Source organism: Danaus plexippus, chromosome 28 (genome assembly GCF_018135715.1).
Source record: "Danaus plexippus chromosome 28, MEX_DaPlex, whole genome shotgun sequence".
Lineage (NCBI taxonomy): Eukaryota > Metazoa > Arthropoda > Insecta > Lepidoptera > Nymphalidae > Danaus > Danaus plexippus.
Window position 1 is genome coordinate 95,661 of NC_083556.1, and position 24,671 is coordinate 120,331.

The following is a 24,671-nucleotide window of genomic DNA, read 5'->3' on the forward strand; positions in this document are numbered from 1 at the left end:
TACTTATTTAATGGGAATACAGAATCTTAATGATGATATTTAATGGGTTGTAGGTTTGTTATAAATTAATGAATTGTAATCTGCTTCATGTCAAATACTTATGTCAGCGTCGCGGGTCCTCGCGACAACCGGAACTGGATCTGGCGAAGGTCAAACAACAATAATAGGTTTGTATAGAAATAAAACGATCTGACATCCGCCGACTTTATTGTAAACCAGCGACAAATATATCGCAATACAAAAAATAATAATAATAATAATAAACTAAACAGGTTCGATTCAATAACTTAACAAATAAAACATGGCCGTAGAGGAACTACACTATGTACACGAAAGGTCACAGGTCATAACGGATACTAAACAATAAACAAACTAAAGGAAAACACTTCGAAGTCACAGACTATTGAGAGGGCGCTGGAGATACGACACGGGAAATACAATCTGTGACGGACGTCACTCGCACAGAGAGAAACATACGACACAGGACGATATAACTAACTTAGAATAAACTAGCGGCTTTAAGAACTATCACAAAAACGACAAACGAGGACACAGATCCAGGACACGCGACGCGATGTGAGATGAGGTGAGACTGGAACAGTGAGGGAACAGGAGACCGACTCCGAGGAGAATCACACTTACAGGTACTCGAGAGAAGAACATACAGAACGAGACGAGAAGACGAGAGAGCAGACCGAAAGAAACGTCAACAAAGATATGAAACAGAACAAAAATATATCAAACGTAAAAAAATATATTGCAATACAAAATAAAGAATGTTACAAGTAAATCAACATGCTTAGACTCAGAGGTACAACGATCGCTCTAGAACCGTCACCAGGCTCACGGCGGGCGGGGCGATCGGGGCGGGCGGGGCGCCCTGCGGCGGGCGCTCCGGCGCGGACTGGGCGTCAATAAATAAAGCTCATGTTATATGAAACGCAGCGACACGAGGAGCCGGCCGCCTACAGCGTGTTGCCGAACATCATGCGGTCGTCGTACAGGCTGAGCCTGTTCCGGGAGCCTCCCCTCGCCAAGGCCTCGCCCCCGCCGCGCTCCCGGGCCCGGGCCCTGCGCACGGCGGCGGGCAGGTCCCCCGGGGTCTTCACCCTCCCCGCGGGGTTGAGCAGCGTGGCGTCTCCCGAGCTGAATATGTCCCGCACCTGTTCCAGGGAGTGCTGCCTCTTGATGCCGAGCGTGTTGGCGGGCTCGGTGTCCTCTGCGTCGCGGATGTCGGCGGCCACGTAGAGCGGGTTGTCGAGCGTGTAGCTGTGGTTCTCCTTGTCGTGGGGGTCGCTGAGCTCGTTGTCGAAGGTCCTGTACTTGTTGTGCTTGTTGTAGAGGTGGTCGGTGTTGGTCTGCGAGGCCTCTCGCAGCACGTCGCTGGTGTGTCGGTCGTCGTTCCTGGAGACGGTCTTCATGGTGATCCTGGAGCCGCCCGTCTCCGCCAGCAGCAGCAGGTGCTCGTCCTCGCTGGAACACTCGGAGTTGAGATCGTAGGGGCTGTCCCGCAAGTCCCGCGGCATCTCTATGAAGTCCAGCTCCAGCTCGATGTTGTTCCTGGAGGATCGTCCGCTGTGTATCGTCTTGTTCTCAGCACTCGCTCGTGTCTTGAGGGTGGAGTCTTCGGACTCGGAGCCCGACTCTCCCTGTGGTTTCGTTTCCTGTATCACTTTCGGCACGATAACGGCGAACACCTGGTTCCTGTCGCCGTCGTCCCTGGAGGGCAGCTCCCTGAACACCTTGTCCGTGTTGAGCTCGGACTCCTTGATCATGGTCGGACTGAGCGTCTTGTTCGGCGGCGAGAGAGTGCATGGTTCGAAGGTCAGCGATCTCTCGTCGTCCAGTACCAAATTGGAAGGTCGGTCGAAGGTCAAGTTGGTGAACTTCTCCACCAGCGACGTTTTGACCTTTCCGTTCTGCGTGACGTTGGTCTCCAGGCCGACCCTGGTATCCTTGGCCTTCTTCTCAAACAGTCTCCTGATTCCCCACCTTTGTTTTTCCTTCCCGCCCCCGTTATTCCAGGCGCCCTCCGCCTCCTCGTGCCTCGTCACGTCGTTCTGGACGTACTCCAAGGGTCTCTGATAGGACCGTATCTCATTCAGCCGCTCTATGTTGTCTCTGTGCCGGGTCCCCTGCGCGTGCGTCCTCGCCAGCGTCTGACAGTTCTGCACATTCCTCTGCTCGTGGTCGGCGTCTCTATGAGTCTTGGGTATGAGTTCCACCGTGTGTGTCTGCGTGTGTGTGTTAGTGTTCCGCTCTATACACGCGTTCCTTCCCATGTGTGGGTCAGGGTACAGGAGGGGGGTGGAGTCGCCGGCCTGGACCACATTGGCGTTGCACTTCTTATCAGCATCAGTGAGAGACGGTTCGGTGGATCCTGAAACCGTCAGACATGTATGTAAGCGGAGAGTCGCCTTAAAAACACTATAATAAAGATTCATCTCCTTAAGAGCACCTATCTGTAAGCGCACGTTTAACTCTATACACGCTCACCGTGGTCTCCGCCTCCGGGCGCGGTGGCGCGGTCCAGGTCAGTGAGGGTGTTCAGTATACTCTTCAGCTCCATCATCCGCTCCTCCACACACACCGCCGTCAGCCTGCACACATACATACATACAGTCAACATAACATGAGACGCACACACGCACGGGCTTGGAAAAATACGTTCAGCTATCGCGTGAAGCGACATGGTGTTGCAGGGCTAGGACTCTGATCCATATTTGTATATAGTTATAAAGTTATAAAGTTAGTTAGTCCAGCTTCACATGCGGCCCGACTAAAAACGGTGATGAACCGTCTCGGGGTGTCATATTATTATCATAAGTCGTATGTCTGTCTGTGTCGTACCGCGCCTCTGCGTCATGATCCCAGCACTCGTCGCAGGTGGCGGAGGCCAGCCTCAGCGGTCTGAGGAGCCCCCGGGCTCCGCACGACGACGGCGGAGGGAGGGGAGGGCGAGCCTTGCCGCGGGACACCAGGGCCTGGGACAGATATACATGACATAATAAAGGAACAGGTTTATTGTTGCTACATTTGCATGTTCACAACAGAAGTCAGGAGTGACCGTCAGAGAGTGCTTGTCATACTGTTATCAGATGCAACAACGTTGTATCACTTATGTCACAAATTTTATATCGTTGTTTTTGTTTATTTAAATAACAAAAGACCTGCATCTGTGCCAGCGTGGGTCTGGCGGGCAGGCCGTGGTGGTGGTAGGGCGGCGCGTAGGGCGGCACGTGGGCCTGCGCTCCCTCACAGCGCCACAACATCTCCCATAGCACCAGGCCCAGTGCGAACACGTCCACCGCACACAGCGCGGCCCTCGCCCCGGACAGGTCCAGCGCTCCCTCCAGCGCCTCCGGGGACAAGTAACGGAGAGTGCCGGCCTGGGACATGTGACACGGTGTAGAGAGAGTTTCTTCATATACGTGTGCTTGTTTGTATTATTAAGAGTGCAACTAAGGAATAGGCGAGCTGACTCACCTCCGTGAGCCTGCAGGTCCTGTCGGGCGTCACGGGCAGCGCCTGAGCCAGGCCCAGGTCCGCCAGTCTGGCGCGGCCGTCCACACTCACCAGCACGTTCCCGCTGTTCACGTCGCGGTGCACGATACACGGCTTGGAGGACGCTGTGGAAACGAACATGATACTTAGTATTTAACACAAATCCCTCGTCACGGGAAGTCTCTCCCCTCCACTCACTGGTAGTGTGCAGGTGTGCCAGGGCGCTGGCCAGGCCGTGGGCGAGGGTGGCGAACCCGGTCCAGTCGACCGGAGCCCGCACGAGACGGTCGCGTAACGACTCCGAGCACAGCTCTAATACCACCAGCTGAGAGCGACCGCCCGCCTCCACCAGGGACGAGCGACTGTCGCTGCCTGGAGGTACACATAGGACTTATAAAATATTTCCACGAAGGTAAGAAAACGAAGGAAAATATACAGCGACACTAAAATCAAGTTCTCAAAAAAATCGTTTCACTGTGTACTTAGGAAGTTCACGAGCCTCAATACAAGTTATCGGTGTTCACGTAGTATGAATACTGTCATAGTTTTGTATTCGGAACTGATGGTACGTTATACTCACCATAGTACCTCAGGATGTTGGGGTGCGCCAGATGCGGCATGGCGTATATGGCGGCCTCCTTCCTCCAGGCGGCCGGGCTGCAGTACAGCTTCACGGCCACGGGCCGAGCGCCCAGCACGCCGCGCCACACCGACCCGAACTTACCCTGACCTGACACGGACACACGGGACGAACATAAGACACAGGACGGAACAGACATACCCGGAACCACGAGCCAAGAGATTGGAGGCGTGGAATGTACCTTTATAAACTGATCACTAGTGCAAGTAACTTGACAAATGTGTTTAAAAACTGCTAGTATGAACGTTTTCTACTCTACCAGTTACTAAGACGTGTTTTTAGTTACCGATGTGTTCGATGAGCGTGATGTTGTCCACACACAGCAGGCCTGTGGCGAGTCCGTCAGGCCCGGAGCCCATCACCTCACCTGCACGAGCACACGCCGACATTAACTTATAGTAACATATATATCGTCACCCTGTCGAGTTGTTTGTCCTGAGGAGGGATCATCACAACTGGACAGTCTTGATTCCTATGACCCTTCGTGTTCTCAATACTTCTGTAGTATATTAATGAGCTGTTGATATGATCGCTAGAATTCCCCCTCGATGGTATTATTTTGTGGAACATAGTGACTACCCTCAACATCCCCCATATATCGAACTCTCCTCTGTGCAAGTCACCTTTCTCCAAGTCCAGGCCGTCGCTCATGTCTCCCTTGTCCAGGCCCGGCCTGCTGCAGTACATCTTCCTGAACACGATGGCCATCAGCATGACCGCCACGAGCGCCAGCACGGCGGACGCCAGCACGCTGGAGTAGTTCGCGCCGCGAGTGCTCTTCATAGTTGACTCGGCTTTGATCGTCACTGACTCCTCCTTGAGGGTCGCTGGAAGGTAGAGGGTCCGTGAGGTATTAACATCTGGGGGTGAAGACACTCGGTGTGTCTGTTTAGTCATATAGAGCACAGAGTCTAACCGTTCCGGCTACTCACTGAAGCAGTTGAGTTATTGTAATTATATTTTCAATAATAAGGAGTAAGGGATAACTTTCACAGCAGGATGCGGGCGCGGCTGGTACATGAGACCATACAATATGGATTTATCATCGAAGCAACTCATGGGAGTGCATCTGATATGTTGACCTCTGGCGGTTTCATCAAATGATGTGTATGCTGGCGTCACTTACTGATGTCAGCGTTGCACAGACTCCTCGTACAGCAACAGAACCTGGTCCGCGGCAGTCGAGCCGTGACTCGAGTACACTTGTCACAGGCTCGCCCGCCCTGGGACGAGCGCCAGCAGCCTGGCCAGGAGAAACAGATTACCACATACAGACATACAGATATATACATTATTTTCATATATGTTTCGTTTAAATTTCACCCGACGTTCACTTAACCGTGTTTTTGATCAGACGAATAGATAGAGTCTGTTGGATAGAGTTAGGTAGAGAACATTAATATTACTCAATAAATGTATTAAAGTCAGAAATAATCTCGTTTTGTTTACAAACATGACTAAAACATGTTTACAATTTAACTGATCCTTCGAAACAACTAACCCTGTCCTAGGACGGTGATGTTTGCATCATTGTCCTGGTGCCACAGGGTGTAGCAGAATGCTTTAGGGTCCGTGCACTTCTCCACCTGAGCCAATTCCCCGCTCGGAAGTGTTGTCTCCGTTATATCGCCTCTGTCTGTCAAATACATTTCTGTTCATGAGAATTTCTATTAAATTTAATTATTTTCCTATATGAACTCTGGACTTATATAATATTTTTTTTATTGGGATAGATGTAACTTAGAATACAACACTTGTTGTATTATGAGCCTAAGCTACTTTGTGTTATGTATACTGATATTAACCAGCCGGCTCCAATTAAAACCAAGTATATTAACATTAAAAGTAGTATTAAAATTTAGCATTAGTTAGCAACTGTTTTAATAAATTATAAAAATATGAATTTCATATAAAAACAAGAGAGGAATTGTAAAGTTAGGTAGACTGTATTTACTTGTTACAATACTCACCAAATATTTCATTTTCGACTGTAAACTGAGCATTTCCATCGTGATAAGACGGAGTGACACTTAACGCCACACTGTGTATTTTGTACAAACAGGATATGGTCGGGCCAGGAGTAGTCGGAGCGTCTGTCACAATCACTGCCGCCTTCACTTTGTACTTCCTTGAATCAGTGCTTTTTTGCTGATCTTTTGCCTCCATGGGTTTGTCCATCTGATCAACGACTTCATCCCCAACGGACACAGGGGCTACTTGGTTTATGTCGTCCGATGTACTCAACAGCTCGTTGCCTATTTGTTTGACACTCCTCTTCACGATAACTTTGGGCTGGTCCTGGGCTAAGATCCAGTATGGGTCATCGAGATTGTTCAATTGACTAGTTCTTCTGTGGTGATATTTAGTGAAAGTTCTCACATAGTGAGAAGGTTTCTGCTGATGGATGCTATTCGTGGCGTCTTCAGAGTCGTGCGGTCTTGAGGTAAGGACTTTAGCGGTGAAGATGAACATAAACAGCACCACACATTTGAGTAAAGGAGTCACCCTCTGAGACAACATACCATCCATCATTTTGGTAACTTAATAATTCTATCACTCTCCGCCTCAATTCTACATTATTGAAAGTTGAGAGGTGAACTATTCTAGGTCATTAAGTGCAACCTAATTGCAGCTAGGCAACGACATTGCATATTATTGATTTTTATTCGCGGAACGTAAACTCGGCCAAAACGCTCAACCTTTTGATGTTGTATTTATTAACACTTTTAACTTAATATTTTAAAAGTATTATATTACAAATAAAGTTGGATTTAATGACTTTAATAACTAATTACACGCAGTTATAAACATTTGTACTATTTTAATTAAGCTAATAATTTTTTTCAACAAGCAGAACAAAATAACCCGCACTCATAAAGTATTTTTAAATAGATTTAGTTTGTTTTTCGAATAAATCACATCGCGGGGCAATTTAACATTTCAAAAGCAATTAAAACAAGAATCGATCGAATGTTGACAAACACATTTCATTACTTGCCGACATATTGAGTATTGACTTTTCCGTTTCGTCCAATAAATTAAGCTAAAAATATTTTCATATCTAATTGTTATAAGATTATAAACTTGAAAAGAATATTAACAAATTCCTAGATTTTTTTTTTAAAATAAGAAAATTATTAAATCATAAGAGAAGATAAATTTAACAAGTTAACAGCGTATTAAACATGACAGTGACGTTTCCAATATTATTCCAATATGTCAAATTCGTAAAAGTCAGAAACTCCACGGACGAAGACGGTTTCCTCGTCGCTGTCTCAATTGGAAACAATTAATTAATCGATGTCAGATAACTCGTATAAAGAAATTCAAAAAATTAAAACACAACGCACGTGTTTGTAGAGATTAAGTCAAAATGTCTTCTATCGGTCCGACAGAAGAAATAGATGAGGTTAAGGAGCGCGCCCATTTTCAAGCAGTGGTGAACGCTTTTAAATATTACAAGTAAGTCACTTAATCGTCGAAAAAGTTTACGATTATTTGGATTACAAATAAAAATTGTTAAACATTTTTTCCTAATACGATTTTTTAAATTATCTCTCGCGAGTTACGAGTCTTCCATAGCAACAACAAATCATTAGACTAATAGTTTTGGATACAATATGCTTTGTTTACGTCCATAACGTGTGTGCCAATTTGAGCATAACGACCTTCGAATTAAGGTGTAGTTTACTGTCAAGGCATTTTTTATCAATCTGTTCCAACTGGGACAGGAGAATTGAGATGGAAATATATTTGGATTTAAAATATAGAATAACATTAATTACTAACATTTCGTATAAATTTATAACTTTCGTCGACACTAATAACAATAAATCGGTCTGGTATGTCAGTACATCATATAATTATTTAGGAAAAAATGTATTTCTTATAATCTATTCACATTTTATCATGTTAGAATTTCTTTTGTCATATGATGCAATTCATTTGTCTGTAATGATAGTGACAATGATTTAACTGTGAGCTGTGTTACAGTTTGTGTTGACTGAGTTAAAAGACTCACCAGCTCATTTTAACCTCTGGTTAAATTTAACTTAAATTATCAAACACAATTCAGTTAAACGGATAAAAGATGATGAAACTGTCAACAGGATATGTAGTTAAGTCTCATTACAAGTTATATGATGCGAAAAAAATTATATTATTTAAAAAACATCAAATATAAAAAAGGTTTTATTGCTTTTGGTAAACTTCTTTTTATAATTAAAAAAAAAAAAATTAAATGAATTCTATAAATTTCATAAAATTATGCAATAATTTTTGTAATCTGGGGGCTGGTCATGGGTAAATCCTTATGAAGTATCCGTTATTGAGGATATTGTACAAATACAGCTGATAAGAAATTTATCAATATAGTATACTAGCTTCATCAGAACACACATGTAGTTGTGTCGGTTGTTCTGCTATAGCAGTTCTTGTAGTATAACAAGGACCTTGTATTATAGACTATGCAGCCTTGAGAGGATACACAAGTCGGAGAAAATCATCTCAATGCTGCCGCCGAGTGATCAGAGACGATTGGACAGATACCGAACGTACCTCACCAAGTTCAAGAGGTGTCTGGACGTTAACAACGATGTGGTCCACCTCATCATCAAGGATGTGGACACCATGTTTGAGAATGTGGAACACAGCACCAACGGCAGCCACGGAACAGAGAACTTTGGATGTAATTACAACAACTGTGAGATAACATCCCTCAAGCAGCACAAGATGCAGCACGATGTGGAAAAGGTTTGATAGCTTTGGACTATTCTAGTAATGAATCGTAGAGGTACAAACTGGACTAATTAATACTTCTCAGTACAACAGAACCTTAAAGTGATTCAAGTTTGTATAAAGCCTTCAAAGGAAATGATTGCATTCTATATCATGAGAAGCTAAATGTTTGTTTTGATTATTTTCATAGTTGATTATGTTTCCTTTGAGCGTTAAAGATTAACGAATTCTCTGCTTGATTTCTTAATCAAACTTTTAAACACATACTGACAAGCCGCAAAAGTTAATTTTTGTATGTATATTTTATAGTACGGCCAACGAAACGAGATAAATTATATAAATATTATGATAATTTCCGTCCCGTTGTATTTGAACCTAAATTGTTTTACGTCTTTCGTATCTTCGACATTAAAAGTGTAATAAGTTAACGCTCGTTCGTCCTTTTATCAGATGAGATTTTGTTTTTTATCTGTAAATTATCAAATAATATGAATTTATACATTAATAACGCGAATGAGTCGCGGTACTTGGTCCTGATAATGTTGTTGATATATAAAAAAAACGTTAAGTGGTCTTTCGATTGTCTGCTATTTGAAAGTAATGTCGGACACTGGAACAACGGACCGCTTGATCGTTTAGTAATACTTAGATTTTGTTGAGAATTTTGAAAAAAGTATTACCTTGTAGTTGATTAATATCTACTTGTAAGCTTCTGTCGATCTGTCTGTAAAGAACAGCCGAACTGACTCAGCTGTTGTACTTCAAGACTCTTTGAGAATTATTGATAATCTATTGATACAAATATTCAATACGTTAACGAATCGAAAAGACAAGGAATATTCAAATCATTGGATCTGTTTTTTCTGTTACACTGGTCGTAGAGAACAGCTTAAATGATATACAGAGTCCAACATGTCATAAGTTTTTCGATTCGAATCTCGGTTCGTGAAGGTAGCTCGTGATGAACAGTCTTAGCTTTGTGTGGTGAAAGAAAGCAATTTGCGAAGTGTTGTTGGTTGCTTCTCCTCACACGAGTCATGTGGGCGGCAGGTGCAGTCGGTGCTGAAGAACATCGTCCGCGACTGGAGCGCGGCGGGCGAAGTGGAGCGCGACCAGTGCTACAAGCCCATCCTGGACGAGCTGGAGGAGAGGTATCCTCGCCAGGAACACTGGTCGGTACCGGGGCGGGGAAACTGTTCATATGTCTAGATATGTATGTGTGCGTGTGTGGGCGTGAGTGCGTGCGTGTGTGTCTGTAGAAACAGATTTGTTTACATACTCCTAAATGATGGCATCGTAAGTTTGTCCATGATCTGGTTTCCTGTCGAGTCCTGTGCCACTTCCACGTGTAATGTTTCCTCCAGCAGCCGGTCGGCGGTCCGCGTGCTGGTTCCGGGCGCGGGCCTGGGCCGCCTCGCCTGGGAGGTGGCCGGCCGAGGGTTCTCGTGTCAGGGGAACGAGTTCTCCCTCTTCATGTTGTTCGCCAGCAACTTCATACTCAATAAGTGTGTCGAAGTGAGTCCTCGTATCGTGTCTCAGTTAAAGAAATACTGTTCATTAATCGATGGAATTGACTAAATGTTTTTATTTGCTCACAAAAAATGCTTAAGACGGCTATTGCTCGAACAGTCTTTATTTTATTTGAATATCTTCATAACAACATTAAATTGCGTACTCCTATAGTAGGTTCTCTGATAAAATGGTGTCTTTTCAAAGATCTAACGGGAGAACATTAAATTTATATAAACATGTATCCGGACATAGTTTCTTTCGTTATAACTGTATGTGCGCGCGTCAGGCGAACTCGTACACGGTGTACCCGTGGGTCCACCAGTACGTGAACCACCTGACGTGCGAGCACCAGACGGCGGGCGTGTCGTTCCCGGACGTGCCCCCCGCCGCTCATCATCAACACCAACAACAACACTTCTCCATCGCCGCCGGGGACTTCCTCAAGGTGAGCACTCGCTAACAACAAGGAAAATATAAAACGTGTACCTGCTACAGCAACGAGTTAAAAAAAGATGTCAGCTAAGTCATTACTCCACGGTTACAATAAACATTACCTAAGCGATGTGATCGCATCCCTTGCACGTGGAGGTGGAATGTTCCAGGTGTACACCGAGCTGGACGAGTGGCACTGTATAGCGACCTGCTTCTTCATCGACTGCGCTCCCAACGTTATAGAGTTCATCGAGAGGATATACCACATACTGAGGCCGGGCGGACTGTGGATCAACCTCGGACCGTTGCTGTATCACTATAGGTGACTTTATACATATGATACCATCTTTATATAATCCAGATAAGATTTATCTAATGTACTCCATAATAATCCTCCAATGTACACAGTAATACTCCAATGTACTCAGTAATACTCCAATGTACTCAGTAATACTCCAATGTACTCAGTAATACTCCAATGTACTCAGTAATACTCCAATGTACTCAGTAATACTCCAATGTACTCAGTAATACTCCAATGTACTCAGTAATACTCCAATGTACACAGTAATACTCCAAAGTACTCAGTAATACTCCAATGTACTCAGTAATACTCCAATGTACACAGTAATACTCCAATGTATATACGTTTCTCGAATACTACTGGTTTTTAGTTATTCTGTTTCTGCATGGTTCCGTCGACTCGATTACTATCAGTGATCTGTGAGCGTGAACCGTGATCACGGCCAGACGAGATGAAAGTATCAGTCAGTTAGTCGCTTATTCGTCAAAGATTTCCTAATTCTTAATTTAGAAAATACGCGTAGTATCGAAAAATTAGGTTCATTTAAATGTGTAAACGAAGATCTTAGATAGCATTATGCTCCAATGTACACGATCATACACTGATGTACACAATAATTACCTGTATATACAACACATTATGTTTTGTACACGAGAACATTCTAAGGAGTGATAGAGAGTGATCCGGACCATGAACCGTATAGTCTGTGGTTTCAGCGACATGCCCAACGAGATTAGTATCGAGCCGCCCTACGACATCCTGCTGGACATCATCCAAGACGTGGGATTCGAGATTCTGGTGAGTGACGACCCTCGGCACTCGGCGCGAGCGCAGCCTTTGGTCGAGCAACCGTTACATCTTATTATTATTTAGACGTTAGCCTTTAGGCGGTGGGTTAAAAGATCTTAAGGAAAGCGATTTTGAGATAATACAATTAATATAAAAGATTTTTACGAATTATTTAAACAAATATGTCGGAGCTCCGCCAGGTAGGGTGTTGGAGCAGACCCTGTTCCCCATCGCCAGCAATGACCTTCCATATGATATACACCAGAAATAAGTTCTCTGTGCTGGCTTCACTATTTCTTACATGAGAATTATGAATATTATTGTTTAGAAAAATGTATGTATCATTATTCAGTCTAATCGGTAATGATGTTCTAATTTGGATGTAACTCCAACAGAAGGAGCAGACGTCGGTGAGGACGAGGTACGCGCAGAACCCCAACTCTATGATGCAACACGAATACAATTCGGTGTTTTTCGTGTGCAGGAAGGCCACGTGAGTGGTCGGACTCACCGGAGCTTCCACACCCAGACTGTAATATAGTTACGTGCTCCGCCAGAACTAGCTTTAGAAACGTTTCCCACCCCCCCGCTCGTCCTCGCCCCGCCTCCGTCCACAGCCGAGATGAGCGTGTGTTTGTTGCATGTGATCAGACAGCAGCACCGCGGTGTGAGTTACATAGAGAAATGTTAGTTTAATAAATACATCGGGTTGTGTTTGAAATGCTCGTCTTTGTTCCGGAGCGCTCGTCCACAATCCTCGGGTCTTCCCGGTCCGGATCCACGTCACAGATAATATAAAAGATTAAATCTAAATGAAAGTATAGTATTCATTCTGTGAGCGTTTTATTTAAGTACTGTATGTAGTATCGGCCTATGTTGTGAGCGTTGTCGTTTGAGTGTGACATCTTAGCGAAGGTGAGGAACTGCCTCCTCAGCCTCAGCAGCTTCTGTTGGTTGATGTTCTGTATGAAGTCAACTTCCAGAACGCATCCGGGGTAGTCGGGGAACTTCACTACATCCAGGTTCAACTGCTTCGAGTCCAGGATCTGTTTCGATATCTCCTGAGTCACTTTGTCTATCTCATACAGGAAATTTGCAGAACACAGAGGAGGCTGCAACGTTATTAATAAAGAATTAGTTGACAAATATTTTATCTTTTATCTTATATGTATATATAATACATTTTTAAATTCTGACAAATTCTGTGTTATGTGTTTATTCTCATCATGTTTGTTATATTACAAATAGGTCTGTAGGAAATCACATTCAGCTGTCTCTTTGTAATTTCAATGTAACAGCTGGTTTAGTTTTGTGTGTTTGTCTGTATGTTCTGACTAATGTATAGAACGACTGGAGCCTATTTGAAGGGAAGTTTTTTGAGTTCTAAAGGAGTAACATGGCTATTACTCTACATTGTTCAATTAAAGGACGATTTCCAAAATATATGTTTAATTCAAAAGGTTACTTCTTGAGGCAGTTCCATTGTCTCTAAGTTAGGTTCTGATAAGGGGGCTGTGAGAAACCAAATGTAACCCCTTCAGGGTAATCATGGTTTACAGGCAAAGAGTCTGCTAATAGTTAGTCCTACTATAACATATTGTAGATGATAATATAAGTTTGCTTTCAAGTAAAAACTACTTGAAGGTTTTTATGAAAATACTCCAGTAAAAAATTATCCCTTCATTTCGTGTATCTTCCTAGGGATTGAGGTCTAACAGTCCTATAGTGTATGAAGTCACACACACACTATAGATGTCACTCCCGTTTGATTAAATTATTATTTCAACTTGGTACATTTCTCTCCGAGTCCAGTTGCAGAGTCAAGGACATAGTAGTAATGATAAACTAATATAAGTGAACCCGGAGTAGTGCTCGGATATTTATAATCTGAAACCCATACTTACGTTCTGTGTGCTCATGTTTGGCGGAGGAGGTTTCTTCTCAAACAGCACGGAATACACTTCATCGAGATTCAATTCATCAGAAAGTTGTGCGGTGAAGAGCGGGCTGTCCCATCTATTGTTGGAGTTTGGTTCTTCAAACCTGTTTTATGATTAATACTGTATACCTGTATACAAAACTTTGAATAATTCTGTTTAATCAAAAATAAAAACATTGTTTATAGTAAATAAGACCATTGGTGAAAAATAATAATAGATGTGATACCGACTGGTGTCGCTACACGGATATATCACATGCAGGAATTTACAAACCAAAAATTAGAAAATATCTGTATGGAGTTTGATGATGTAACTCATGGTAAGGAAACATAGGTGATGACATAATACATATCTTACAGAATTTCAGTTAACTAATAGCAGAGTTTTTTACCTTAACTTAGTGATAGCATTAAACACTTCCTCGGTATAAGGTTCTGATGTCTGGCCACTCTCCTTACTATCAGTATTTTGATTAATTCTTAACAAATTGCTCTCCCATGCCTCTTGATGGTTGCGGATGGTGTATAGGGTGCACTGGGTGGACTTTGAAGCTTTCGATGCACAGTATAATTCATATCTAAACCCTAAAGTGGAAGTTGACTTTTAAAACTATTGTAGTATGAAACATATTAAGTAAAAATTTAAATTTGTTTAATGCTACATTACATACATTAAATATCAAAGACAGTGCTGTAATGTCGTACCTTTTATATAGTTACTTCCATCTAAAATAACAACTCCGTCTTTACCGATGAGCCGTATAACTTCTGATTTAAGATATCCTCTGATTCGCTTCTCCTTTTGCGAATCTAAATACATTGAATTTCTCTCATAACCCAGTTTCTTGATAGCTTCATCTTCTGATACGATTTCAACTTGTTTTTTGTGTTTGTTCTCAAAAAACTCTTTCAATTGTCTCGCCCTACTTGTCTTACCACTGACGGGTGTACCGCATATTATTATAAGAGGCATATTTGGTCTTTTATCCTAAAATAATAATGTGTCAATATTTTAATAATACCAATAGTTTTCATAAGTTCGTTCTACAATATGTTGAAAAATTGTCTCTTGTCAAAAATGACTTCGACAACGAGGCGATTGACACTTGGACACAGATATAACTAGTTGAATACACATTACATCAAATCAGTGAAATTTTAAAATAAATCATGAAATAACTTGATTAAACAGTGTTATTTAGAATATACTGGTAATACATTACAATAATTTTTAATATACTGTAAATTTCAAGTAAAGGTACCGAATTTAGAAAAAACTAGTCAGTCAGTCAGTCTAGTTATTAAAATCTACCAATTATTAAAGAAATGTAGGAATATCTAGGAAGCCTGTTTCCTGTTCAATATACGAGTTAGCTAATGTATTTTAAAAAGTAATATTAAAGAAAAACTATGGAGTATCAGTTAAAAAAAAATCTTTGGCAAAGGTTTAAATGATTTTAATGAACTCAAAGGCAAATTGTGAATGAATTAAAAATCAAAGGTTTTTACCGACATTAGTATTTAAACACGTTCGATAATATATTGAAATCCTACAAGAAGAGAGAGAAGCGCCTACATCCTCTCAGATGACGTGACGAACTTGGCGCCTACGGTGAAGGACTAACAAATAATTTGATACAAATTCGATAAGCCTAATCTTATAGTGTTATAAGGTCAAAGTCTTCAAGTTTATAATATTTAGGAAGTTATGATTAAAACTACCTCACATTTAGTCCTAAAAAATATTATTTTATTGGCATTTTTTTCTGAAAATGATTATATCTATATATTAAATAAATAATTTAAACAAAATAGTTATATCCCGGAATTTTTCAAATATAGGCGTAGTAATTATATGTACATGGTTGGCTTAACATCTTAGTATGGTAATTTTTTTAATGTACGAATAAACATATGCATTAATTTTTAATTTAACATCATTTTAAGAACACTTACTATGTATATTTAATGAGAACTTAATGATGAAGTCAAAATAAAAAATAATTTGAGAAATAAGTAGTGTCGGATCTGGTTAGAGAACAGAATTTCATGAATCATTATACCGTACGTAGTGTTGTCTGTTTGTTCGAGAGTTTTCTGTGACGCTCCAGAAAAGTTCTCATTGCTAAAATTCTGGTTAGATAATATTAGAGTACTACTTATACCTGTCTTTCAATTAATTACTCCTGTCTCTTAAATTCTTTATTTATTAGTTGTCTTCTACTTTATATTATAATATTCTGATAAATACTAAAAAAAATTAGAAACCATTAACCGATCGTTTTATCTATAGCCGCCAAACCTATACACAACCCGCTTATTTTAAGACTTACTTTATACACGGAGCTATTGTCGTTTTTATTCATAGATCTTATTATAGTATAAACGTAGTTTATTGAATAGGAAACGTGAAACGCTTCGTGTGTAGTGTGACGATGAAGACTGATTGTAAGCATACAGATTATATTCGTAGAAAACGTTTCAGTGAATATTATATGAAAACGAATTCTTCGCGTCTGTAGTGTGACTTGGATTTTTAATATTAAATATTTTATGCTAAGAATTTCGATAAATCTATAAGTAATATCAATAAATAAATATATATATATACACACATATATATATATATATATATAATGTATTAAGTTAGTGTGCCTCGTGCCTGCGACGGTTCTTACACGAGTTAGTTACCAAGTCCTTTTAATTAAGTATCGAAGTCTTTGTTTGCAACAATGAATACAATAAATCAGTCAGTCTCAGGCCAACGTTGGCAGCACCTAGTGAAAATAGATTGTATTAAGACGTAATGTATTTATTTTTATTATTTAATATTTAGACAACAAATCCACTTAAAATAAATCGTTTAAACTTTCCTCACACCTGTAAGAACGAAGGGAGGGAGCCATTATTAAATTGTATATTTTTACATTTTCATTGACCTCGGGAAGAATGTTCATAATATTTTCATAGTTTTAATCAAATCTCTTGACTGGACCGTTCAAAACGTCCTATTAAAAAGTTGAATAGCGTATTAAGAATACACGGCGGGTAAAATTATACATATTTTATAGAAGTAATGTCATTTTGATGACATTTTTATTTTATTTTACCTTCACGGCTAAAATAATCGGCGTCATAAAGTTACATATTTCCTCTCCGAGGACTTCTCCGCTCCTGAAACAATTCCCACCATAACTTTTCCGAGTGGCGAAGACACAAACAGAACTGCCTCGCATTTATAATATCAATATACATATGTATGTTGTGTATGTTTGTTTGTGTGTGTATCATGAGCTCATAAATAAGCAATATTCTTTGAGTCTTGTGTCTTCTTAACATACCTATTCTGTTTTGTCTATGGTCACAACTCGGGAAGGAGTCGGAGGCAGTTCAAGGAGGCGAATCATTGAGTTTATCTAGACTTGCTCACTTAAACTGTGTGTTTGTTTATTCATGTACTTGTCTCTTGTGCGTGATTAAGTACTTTTTTCATGGATGTGATCATCACTAAATTGTTAGCTCTCTTTTATAATAATTAAACTGATTTTAAGTTCATTATATAGAAACATTATTGATTAATCAATATTAATGACACAGTCGCATAAAGTAAAGTATAAAATATACAATACCAATACAGATGTCGAATCTGGAACGTGAATTCCTGAGAGATTAATAAAATGTAAGCTAATTCCTGCGATTGTTCTGGAACAAGTTAAGCGAGACGTCGGACAATTAGAAGTAACAATACGAAAGAAATAAAACAAAGAAATAAAACGATCGAAAGACAAATATTAGAAGAAATTAAGATGAACTGGTGTTGTAGCGCTGGGAGCTTTGCGAGGATTACACTGATCCGGGCGGCGCACCACTGACGGCCTTGTGTAGCTGGGTATAGCTTCTCACAGAATATATCACGAATGATGAATTTTATATTTAAACGTAAGAAAAGAAAATGAGGTAGTCTTTATAATATGGTTTAGTGTAACTTTGCCTTTAAATATATTTTTAGTTTGATGTCATGTGAGCCACTGCAAACAATAATTTAATGAAATGTTTGAGAATCGCACGTTATTTATAAACGACGTGAATATTTATAAAATCCACTAAAATATTAACAGAATTGTAAAGTCAATTAAAAATCTCTATGAAGCAATATATCTTATATATTATAATATCTCCTGTAGTGCGGTGTGCTCAATCCGAACCTCCTGAAATAAAAGCCTGGGCCTGCCAATCTGGGACTCAGTCGCCGACAGCACACCCTGAGGGGACAAGCGATACTCACATTAACAGGTGAATATCAATATATATATACATTTTAAAGTTTTATATCCTCGCTTAAATGTCTTTGTTCGGTATTAATGTATTAATATTCACTTCAAAGTGAAAAGTAATATTTCCTTGTTGTTTATTTAATAAGTTTTTTGCTTAAAGTTATTTTAAGATTCGTACTTGTTTTAATTTTTACGTATTCTACTTTGTGTGTGTTTCTGTTTTTAGCTATGTATTGCCTCACCTGGCTCGTGCTCGTCGCACTCAGAATAACTTTTAAAATGTTTTATGACAATTACCGTAACCGCACAGTTTCATTCACTGTGCTTATATAAATTCTGTATTATTTAGTTTTATTCATTCTGTATTCTTCCTGCACATTTGCATCGTCACACTGCATACGAAGCGTGTCGAGTTTCCCCTTTAATTACCGTTGTAAATATTAAAATGTCCTAAGTATTGTGAATGAGAATCTATCAACGCTCCCTGTGTATTGTCTACAGTTTAAGAAGTGTAAAGCTTACAGCATCGCTCATTAATTCTCATTTCTAGACGACGGGAGTCGCGTCCAGAGACGAAGAGTAAAACAGAATATAAAGACGTGTCTATTGACTGCGTTAATCTTATGTTTATTTTTAATACATTCAGTCAATGCGCGGTCCCGTTATAACTTCATGTTTCCTGTTAGCGCTTAAAGTAAAGACAAATGCCTGAAAAAATATTAGAAATATGCCAAAATGATTTACAACATTATAATGTAGAGATTAATTTCAACGACGGGATTATGTATCAGTCGTGTTCATTGTGAAGGCATCGTGTTATCGGCTGTCGAGATTTCGATGAGTTTTTTATTAAAACGCCACTCGTGTTATCGCGACATCACATTACTCTCCTAATTCAATGATAAAGCTTATCTCATATTGATTTTGGAATGTTTTGTGAGTTTACATAAATATATAGACACGTCTGCTGTCGTCTGAATACACGACTAAGACAATCCACTTGAAAGGTTGCGTTGAAATTTCTTTCCTTTATGTTTGAATGAACTTAGTTTAATCGTTAATGTGTTGCACGCGTGCAGTCGTAACATCTTTACTGATGAGATTGGTCACACAGCTTATATTGACAGCTACATTTTCAGATATCATGATCACTTCATACTTGAGGAAGACAGACATTAGATTTCTACTGATTCTGTTTCTGTTATTCAAATTCCACTCGTGTGAAGACGCAATAAATACATTGTTTGAACAAATAAACGAGGCCACGGTTAAGTTTAATAGACTCGGAGCGGAAATAGCCTGGCAGTATTCAGTGGATCCCAACGATGCTGGACTTACACGAAGATCAGCGGATTATCAGTTGGAAAGAATCGTGTGGCAGCAGAGATCGTGTGAGGTAGTCGAGGGTTTGCATGAACAAGGGGCACTTAATGTAACCCAACAAAGACAGGCCCATCTTTTGTGTAGAGGTCCGAAATTCACTTATGAGGAAGCGAGGTACTAATGTAAAATATCAGATTTTGTTAAAAACTGTGTTTTCTCGGCTTAAGAATTATATTCCTTTCATCTTTAACTAAAAGTATTTGTCAGTGCCTAATTTTTGTTTCCAGAGCGATGAGTAATTTATATGATGGATTGCTGACCATATACTCTAACGCAGCGGTATGTGTTCCAAATATAAGTAATGTCGCTGATGGATTGTCTCATGAAGCTGTCATTAAACAGTACCTGGTGAAGTTAAACCGATTCGTTAAAGTTGATGGAAAAAATGTATCCCTAAAAACAGACAAAAATGCACCCAAGAGAGAAGCGATCTTCTGTATTAAAGGGGAGGAAGAATTTGATAAATTGATGAAAACGTCAAAAGATCCAGAAGTCTTGGAGTTTGTTTGGAAAATCTGGAGAGAAGACACGAGGTACATGCGAGCACCGTTCAGGGAACTGGTCAATGTGCAAAACGAAGCTGCTAGGAGAAATGGTTGGTCACGAATTATACAACTCATTTTATAGAAATATAATAATTGCATTTTAACTAATAAACTATGGTTATCCACGTAGGATAAAGGAAGTTTTCGTTTCATTTCTTTCGTCAGGATACACAAATATTGGTGAATCTTGGAGAGACGAGCTGGAGATTGATGATCTTCGTATGTTTTGCCGACGCCTGTATCAAAGTGTCAAACCTTTGTATGAGCTGGTGCACGGGGTCGTCCGATTTTACCTTCGACAGCGATATGGAGATGTGGTCTCTGCGAGAGGACCGATACCCGCACACTTGTTAGGTAAAAATGGATACGAATTTAATAGATTTTTACATCCTACAATGTTTTATATCAATGCCTAAGAATGTGTCATAAATTTTTTTATCGATTGCATATAAAACAATATAGTGTTATTTACATATCATTAATGTTTATATTTCTCAAAATTAGTTTACATTCTTTCGTAACGCAGTGCAAAGATCCAGTAAATTAATTGATTTAAGTGATAAAATTAGTTTTTTTCTTAAGATGAACCGGTTTTTTCTGTTATTTTCATCATCGACTTCAACTAGTTTGTGATCTGGATATCTTTCTAGAAAATCTAAAAGAGATTTAAAGCCTCACGGAGGACCGCCTTGTGGCTAAGATTAATTGACATCGGATTGGTATCAATCAATAATAACACTTTAAGACATAAACGAATCATGCTTTTTGTTTGTTATTTGGTAGGAAACTTGTGGTCGTACAACTGGGAGCCGTTAGCAGAATTCATCATCCCCAAAACTATAGACTTGGATGACCGCATGAAGAGTTTAAATTGGACCGTTATCGATATGGTGAGGGGCGAGGGGCGAGGGGCGAGGGGCGAAGGGCGAGGGGCGAGGGGTTACTGAGATTTGATTTAATTTTGATTATCTTTAGATCACACTTTTTAAATATAAGCCACAACAATTTCATTTTTCATTTGGTAACACTAACGAATTTATTTTCATAGGTTTTTTTCCTTAGTAAATAGTTTTATAATATATAAAGAAAAAAACTGTATAAAGGTAATAAATGTGTGTTAATAAAATCTTTTCAAGGATAAAATAAAATATTATAATAACTTCTTAAACACAACATAGATAGATTTGAACCCGTACTGTCTGCTTAAACCATGCAGGTAAAACGGGCCGACGACTTCTACATCTCCCTGGGCCTTCCGGCCATGACGGAGACCTTTTGGAGCAAGTCTCTGATGACTCGTGTCAATGATAACGAGCGGTGTCACGGAACAGCCGCTGACATGTTTAAAGATGGAGACTTCAGGTCAGTTAGTGTTGATATGGAAATCTTAAGGATCTGTATCAGACAGCTCGACAAAAGTTATAAAATATAGTAAAGGCGGATTTGAATATACAGTTAAATAGGTTTGTTAGAATTACTTCAAAGATAAAGTGTTTTTAGGTGATTTTCTTAACGAACCGGATCTAAATAAATATATTTCCTAAAAGTTTAAAGTGTTTCCACGTTATCTATTAAAATCATCGTCTTCCAGTCTCTTTGTAAAGCTAGGTGTTGTCTTCTGACTACGTTCTCAATGATCATCGTTATTTACAACGTTTAATTTCGTCTTTTTGTGACGGCCTCTTCTCATTGATCCTTATAGTCCTTTTTGTGAGATGACTTCCACCCCTCGGAATAATATGACTATACCGCAATTTTTTTCCACTCGTAAATCTTTATCCCTCCACTGATGCTACTTTCAAAGTTCTTCTTTCATATTTATTTCTAATCCTAGGTATTCTTGTCACACCACACTCCGTTTCAATATTTGCACCTCTGTGGCACACAATTCCTTTCAGCCACCTCTCGTCTCATAGATTTTCCATTTCATCTAACCAGCATTTATTCGGCTCAGGGTATTGACGTGAATGTTACGTATTGGTCAGACTGAACTTCAGCTATACAATTTTCAGTTTCTCATGCCAATTTAACTATCTGCTTTGAACCTTAAGCCACCTTTTTCTCTACGTACAATGTCGTCGACACGCAGTATACACCAAGGTGCTTCCTTTAGAGATGTCTTAGTATATGACGTCTTTTGCAGAGAGTTGTAGAATAAACTCGAATGGGTTTTGTTATATATCTCTTTTAATCCTAAATGTCTATCCCTTTTTCCTATACTTTCATATTGTGTTACATGAGTTTTAATTCTCTATATTTATTGCAATCCTGTACTTCACCATTGTTTATAAAGATGCATAGGCGAGTTTTTGCACCGTTCCTCATGAAACGTCTCTTCTTGCATGACTTTATTGAAGAACAAAGTCAGCAATATTGGATTACTTTGACGTCAATAAAACTTTCACCAAACTCTCCAGCTCTCGTTTCCTTCCATTTGATTTTTTGTAAGTTCCCTGTAAGTTACTACGGCCAATCTCCGTCTTTTAAACTGATTGTTAATTTTATTTCAAGCTCTATGATATTTCTCGCGTTTTCGCGGTCACAACTAACGCTCTTCTTTCATAACTAACTTCCCATGTCCTCCCCATTCGGGGTGCGACAACTTTGCCTATTTCCCACATTTGGCAGATATTTCAGTTATGGTTTCACAAGTTGGAATAAAACCATACTAAACTTTAATTGTGTTTGATTATCATTAAAGGTTAGTATCGCAAAAATTATAAATTCTTTATGTATCTCGAGGTTGCGTTTCACAGACTCTTGTATTGTTCTGGAACAAGTTTCGAAGACTTCTCCGTGCTGCATCACGAAATGGGCCACATCCAGTATTACATGGCGTATCAACATCGACCCGGTCTTTTTAGGGTGAGTTGAACAATGCTTCAAAAAACATTCATAGCCTCCGAAAGATTTCTTAAATATTTTTATTTTTTAATTTCAAACCAAGTTTTTAACAGCGCGGTCGACGCTTGGGTTGTGTAATTGATTGTTTTATTTCTTTTTTAAAGTACTAGTTTACTTCAGTTTTACTATATTCTTGGATTTATTCAATTTCATACAAAAGTTCTAAAGATCTATTTGATTTTCAGCTCCATATTATTTTTATTTCTTTGTAAGATTTATATATCCACGTGTTTCTGTGTATTAATAATGTCGCGAAAATGAAAAAACAAAACCTTGGGCTCTATATTGCAATTTAACAATTGTTACAGCAAGCGAATACAGCGCTGCATGAAAGCGTCGGCGATGCTATAATGTATGGAGTGAGAACTCCTCAACATCTTCACAGAGTACGGCTCCTTAATGACACAGAGCTGTTCGATGTTAACAATAATAATAAAATAAACGTTCGGAAAACAACAGTAAAAATGGTTAATGCACATAGAATATACAAGAATAATATAGAATCTGACACAAGTAAGATAGCAGCGTTCATAGATGACAGCGACGTCGGAGATATAAGTACCGATGATATTCTTATTTTGAAGCAGGCTCTGAATAAATTACCCCAAATACCATTTTCGCTGCTAATAGACGAGTACAGGTGGAGGTATTTTGAAGGTAGTTTGGATGAAAATTCTCTGAACCGTCACTTCTGGGACATGGTTCGTGAACTCCAAGGTGTCGTCCCCCCAGAACGGAGAGGGGAGGAGTACTTCGATGTAGGTGCTGTGTTTCACGTCGCTGACAATACACCGTACATCAGGTGAGAATGTAGAGGAACTATGTTTAGGATGTTTTTCGACATGTAAAGGAAAAACCAAGATATAAAAATGTTAACCTGGATTCCTCACAAAATATTACCAGCTAAGTTTCTTATGGCCTAAGACTGACTGACCTAACAATTTCCATTTCCAATACTTTACATAATAAAGCATTATATACTATAATGTTCTTTCTATTCAGATACTTCCTGAGCTCGTTTCTGCAGCATCAGCTGTTTGAGTCTCTGTGCCGCGCCTCTGTTAGGGGTCGAAGACCACGATGGATGCCGGCTAAGTGGGACCTTCTGCGGTGTGATATATACGGCTCTAAGGTCGCCGGCAAAATATTGAAGTGAGACAACAGTAATTGGCTTCTGGCTAATAATCCCGAATAAACAGATCTTAAACGAGTATTTTAATCGGATAGTATCTTTATGTTACTGTATTTTCTTTGCAGAGATTTAATGTCTCGAGGATCATCACAACCCTGGCGTCAGATATTAGAAGAAACTATCGGAGAAAGTAACATATCAGCCACATCACTGAACACGTACTACAGACCGCTCTATAAACTGCTGACGCGATTGGTACAAAAATACCGCATTCCTATTGGCTGGTAGACGCTTCCTGGCTCTTCAACGTTCTAATGCGTGCGGACGAATAGAATTATGGAATAAAACAATTCTTTAAATTAATAAATATATATAATTAACTTAATCTCATTAAATAGTGCATCTGTTTGAAGAACCTTAGACATTAGACATATGCTATAAAATTACAACACTTAATAAAAAAATATTATAAAATACATTGATCGTAATAATTTATTAAAGCGTTATACATCAATTATACTTATTTACAATAAAACTAGGTTTATGGTGATGATGTCGGACGAAGTAATTACTATC

The 24,671-nt window shown here is 39.7% G+C and overlaps 4 protein-coding genes across 7 annotated transcripts; 2 read left to right on the forward strand and 2 right to left on the reverse strand.

Annotated features, from left to right (window-relative positions):
* Positions 1 to 190: 190 nt before the first annotated feature.
* On the reverse strand, positions 191 to 7,208 carry LOC116776163 (uncharacterized). Its single transcript, XM_032669270.2, has 12 exons — positions 6,115 to 7,208; positions 5,646 to 5,780; positions 5,271 to 5,387; positions 4,768 to 4,971; positions 4,431 to 4,511; positions 4,085 to 4,234; positions 3,703 to 3,876; positions 3,487 to 3,629; positions 3,171 to 3,389; positions 2,851 to 2,984; positions 2,497 to 2,600; positions 191 to 2,380 (listed from the first exon to the last, which is right to left on the reverse strand). Exons 1-12 carry the CDS (start codon positions 6,674 to 6,676, stop codon positions 966 to 968), a joined length of 3,438 nt encoding a protein of 1,145 aa, XP_032525161.2. The 5' UTR covers positions 6,677 to 7,208; the 3' UTR covers positions 191 to 965.
* Positions 7,209 to 7,368: 160 nt separating this feature from the next.
* Positions 7,369 to 13,064, forward strand: LOC116776181 (carnosine N-methyltransferase). Of its 3 annotated transcripts, none has more exons than XR_009753269.1 (8): positions 7,369 to 7,606; positions 8,608 to 8,896; positions 9,932 to 10,053; positions 10,246 to 10,396; positions 10,680 to 10,838; positions 10,996 to 11,147; positions 11,833 to 11,927; positions 12,314 to 13,064. XR_009753269.1 is itself a non-coding variant. In XM_061525201.1 (8 exons), the coding sequence occupies exons 1-8, from the start codon at positions 7,518 to 7,520 to the stop codon at positions 12,413 to 12,415; spliced, it is 1,146 nt and encodes a 381-aa protein (XP_061381185.1). In that variant the 5' UTR covers positions 7,369 to 7,517; the 3' UTR covers positions 12,416 to 13,064. The 3 variants fall into 3 exon arrangements, 2 of the variants coding, with proteins under 2 accessions (XP_061381185.1, XP_061381186.1); XM_061525201.1 differs by having other exon boundaries at positions 11,846 to 11,927; XM_061525202.1 differs by having other exon boundaries at positions 10,249 to 10,396; positions 11,846 to 11,927.
* On the reverse strand, positions 12,745 to 14,931 carry LOC116776182 (protein KTI12 homolog). The gene is made up of 4 exons (XM_032669298.2): positions 14,563 to 14,931; positions 14,250 to 14,442; positions 13,823 to 13,961; positions 12,745 to 13,030 (listed from the first exon to the last, which is right to left on the reverse strand). The coding sequence occupies exons 1-4, from the start codon at positions 14,828 to 14,830 to the stop codon at positions 12,746 to 12,748; spliced, it is 885 nt and encodes a 294-aa protein (XP_032525189.2). The 5' UTR covers positions 14,831 to 14,931; the 3' UTR covers position 12,745.
* A 2,755-nt stretch (positions 14,932 to 17,686) lies between these two features.
* On the forward strand, positions 17,687 to 24,490 carry LOC116776365 (angiotensin-converting enzyme-like). 2 transcript variants are annotated; one of them, XM_032669565.2, is made up of 11 exons: positions 17,687 to 17,796; positions 18,042 to 18,150; positions 19,271 to 19,628; positions 19,742 to 20,109; positions 20,225 to 20,413; positions 20,843 to 20,949; positions 21,276 to 21,421; positions 22,816 to 22,924; positions 23,272 to 23,765; positions 23,966 to 24,115; positions 24,221 to 24,490. In XM_032669565.2, exons 3-11 carry the CDS (start codon positions 19,276 to 19,278, stop codon positions 24,381 to 24,383), a joined length of 2,079 nt encoding a protein of 692 aa, XP_032525456.2. In that variant the 5' UTR covers positions 17,687 to 17,796; positions 18,042 to 18,150; positions 19,271 to 19,275; the 3' UTR covers positions 24,384 to 24,490. The 2 variants fall into 2 exon arrangements, with proteins under 2 accessions (XP_032525456.2, XP_061381342.1); XM_061525358.1 differs by lacking the exons at positions 17,687 to 17,796; positions 18,042 to 18,150 and having other exon boundaries at positions 18,340 to 19,628.
* The last annotated feature ends 181 nt before the right edge of the window (positions 24,491 to 24,671 follow it).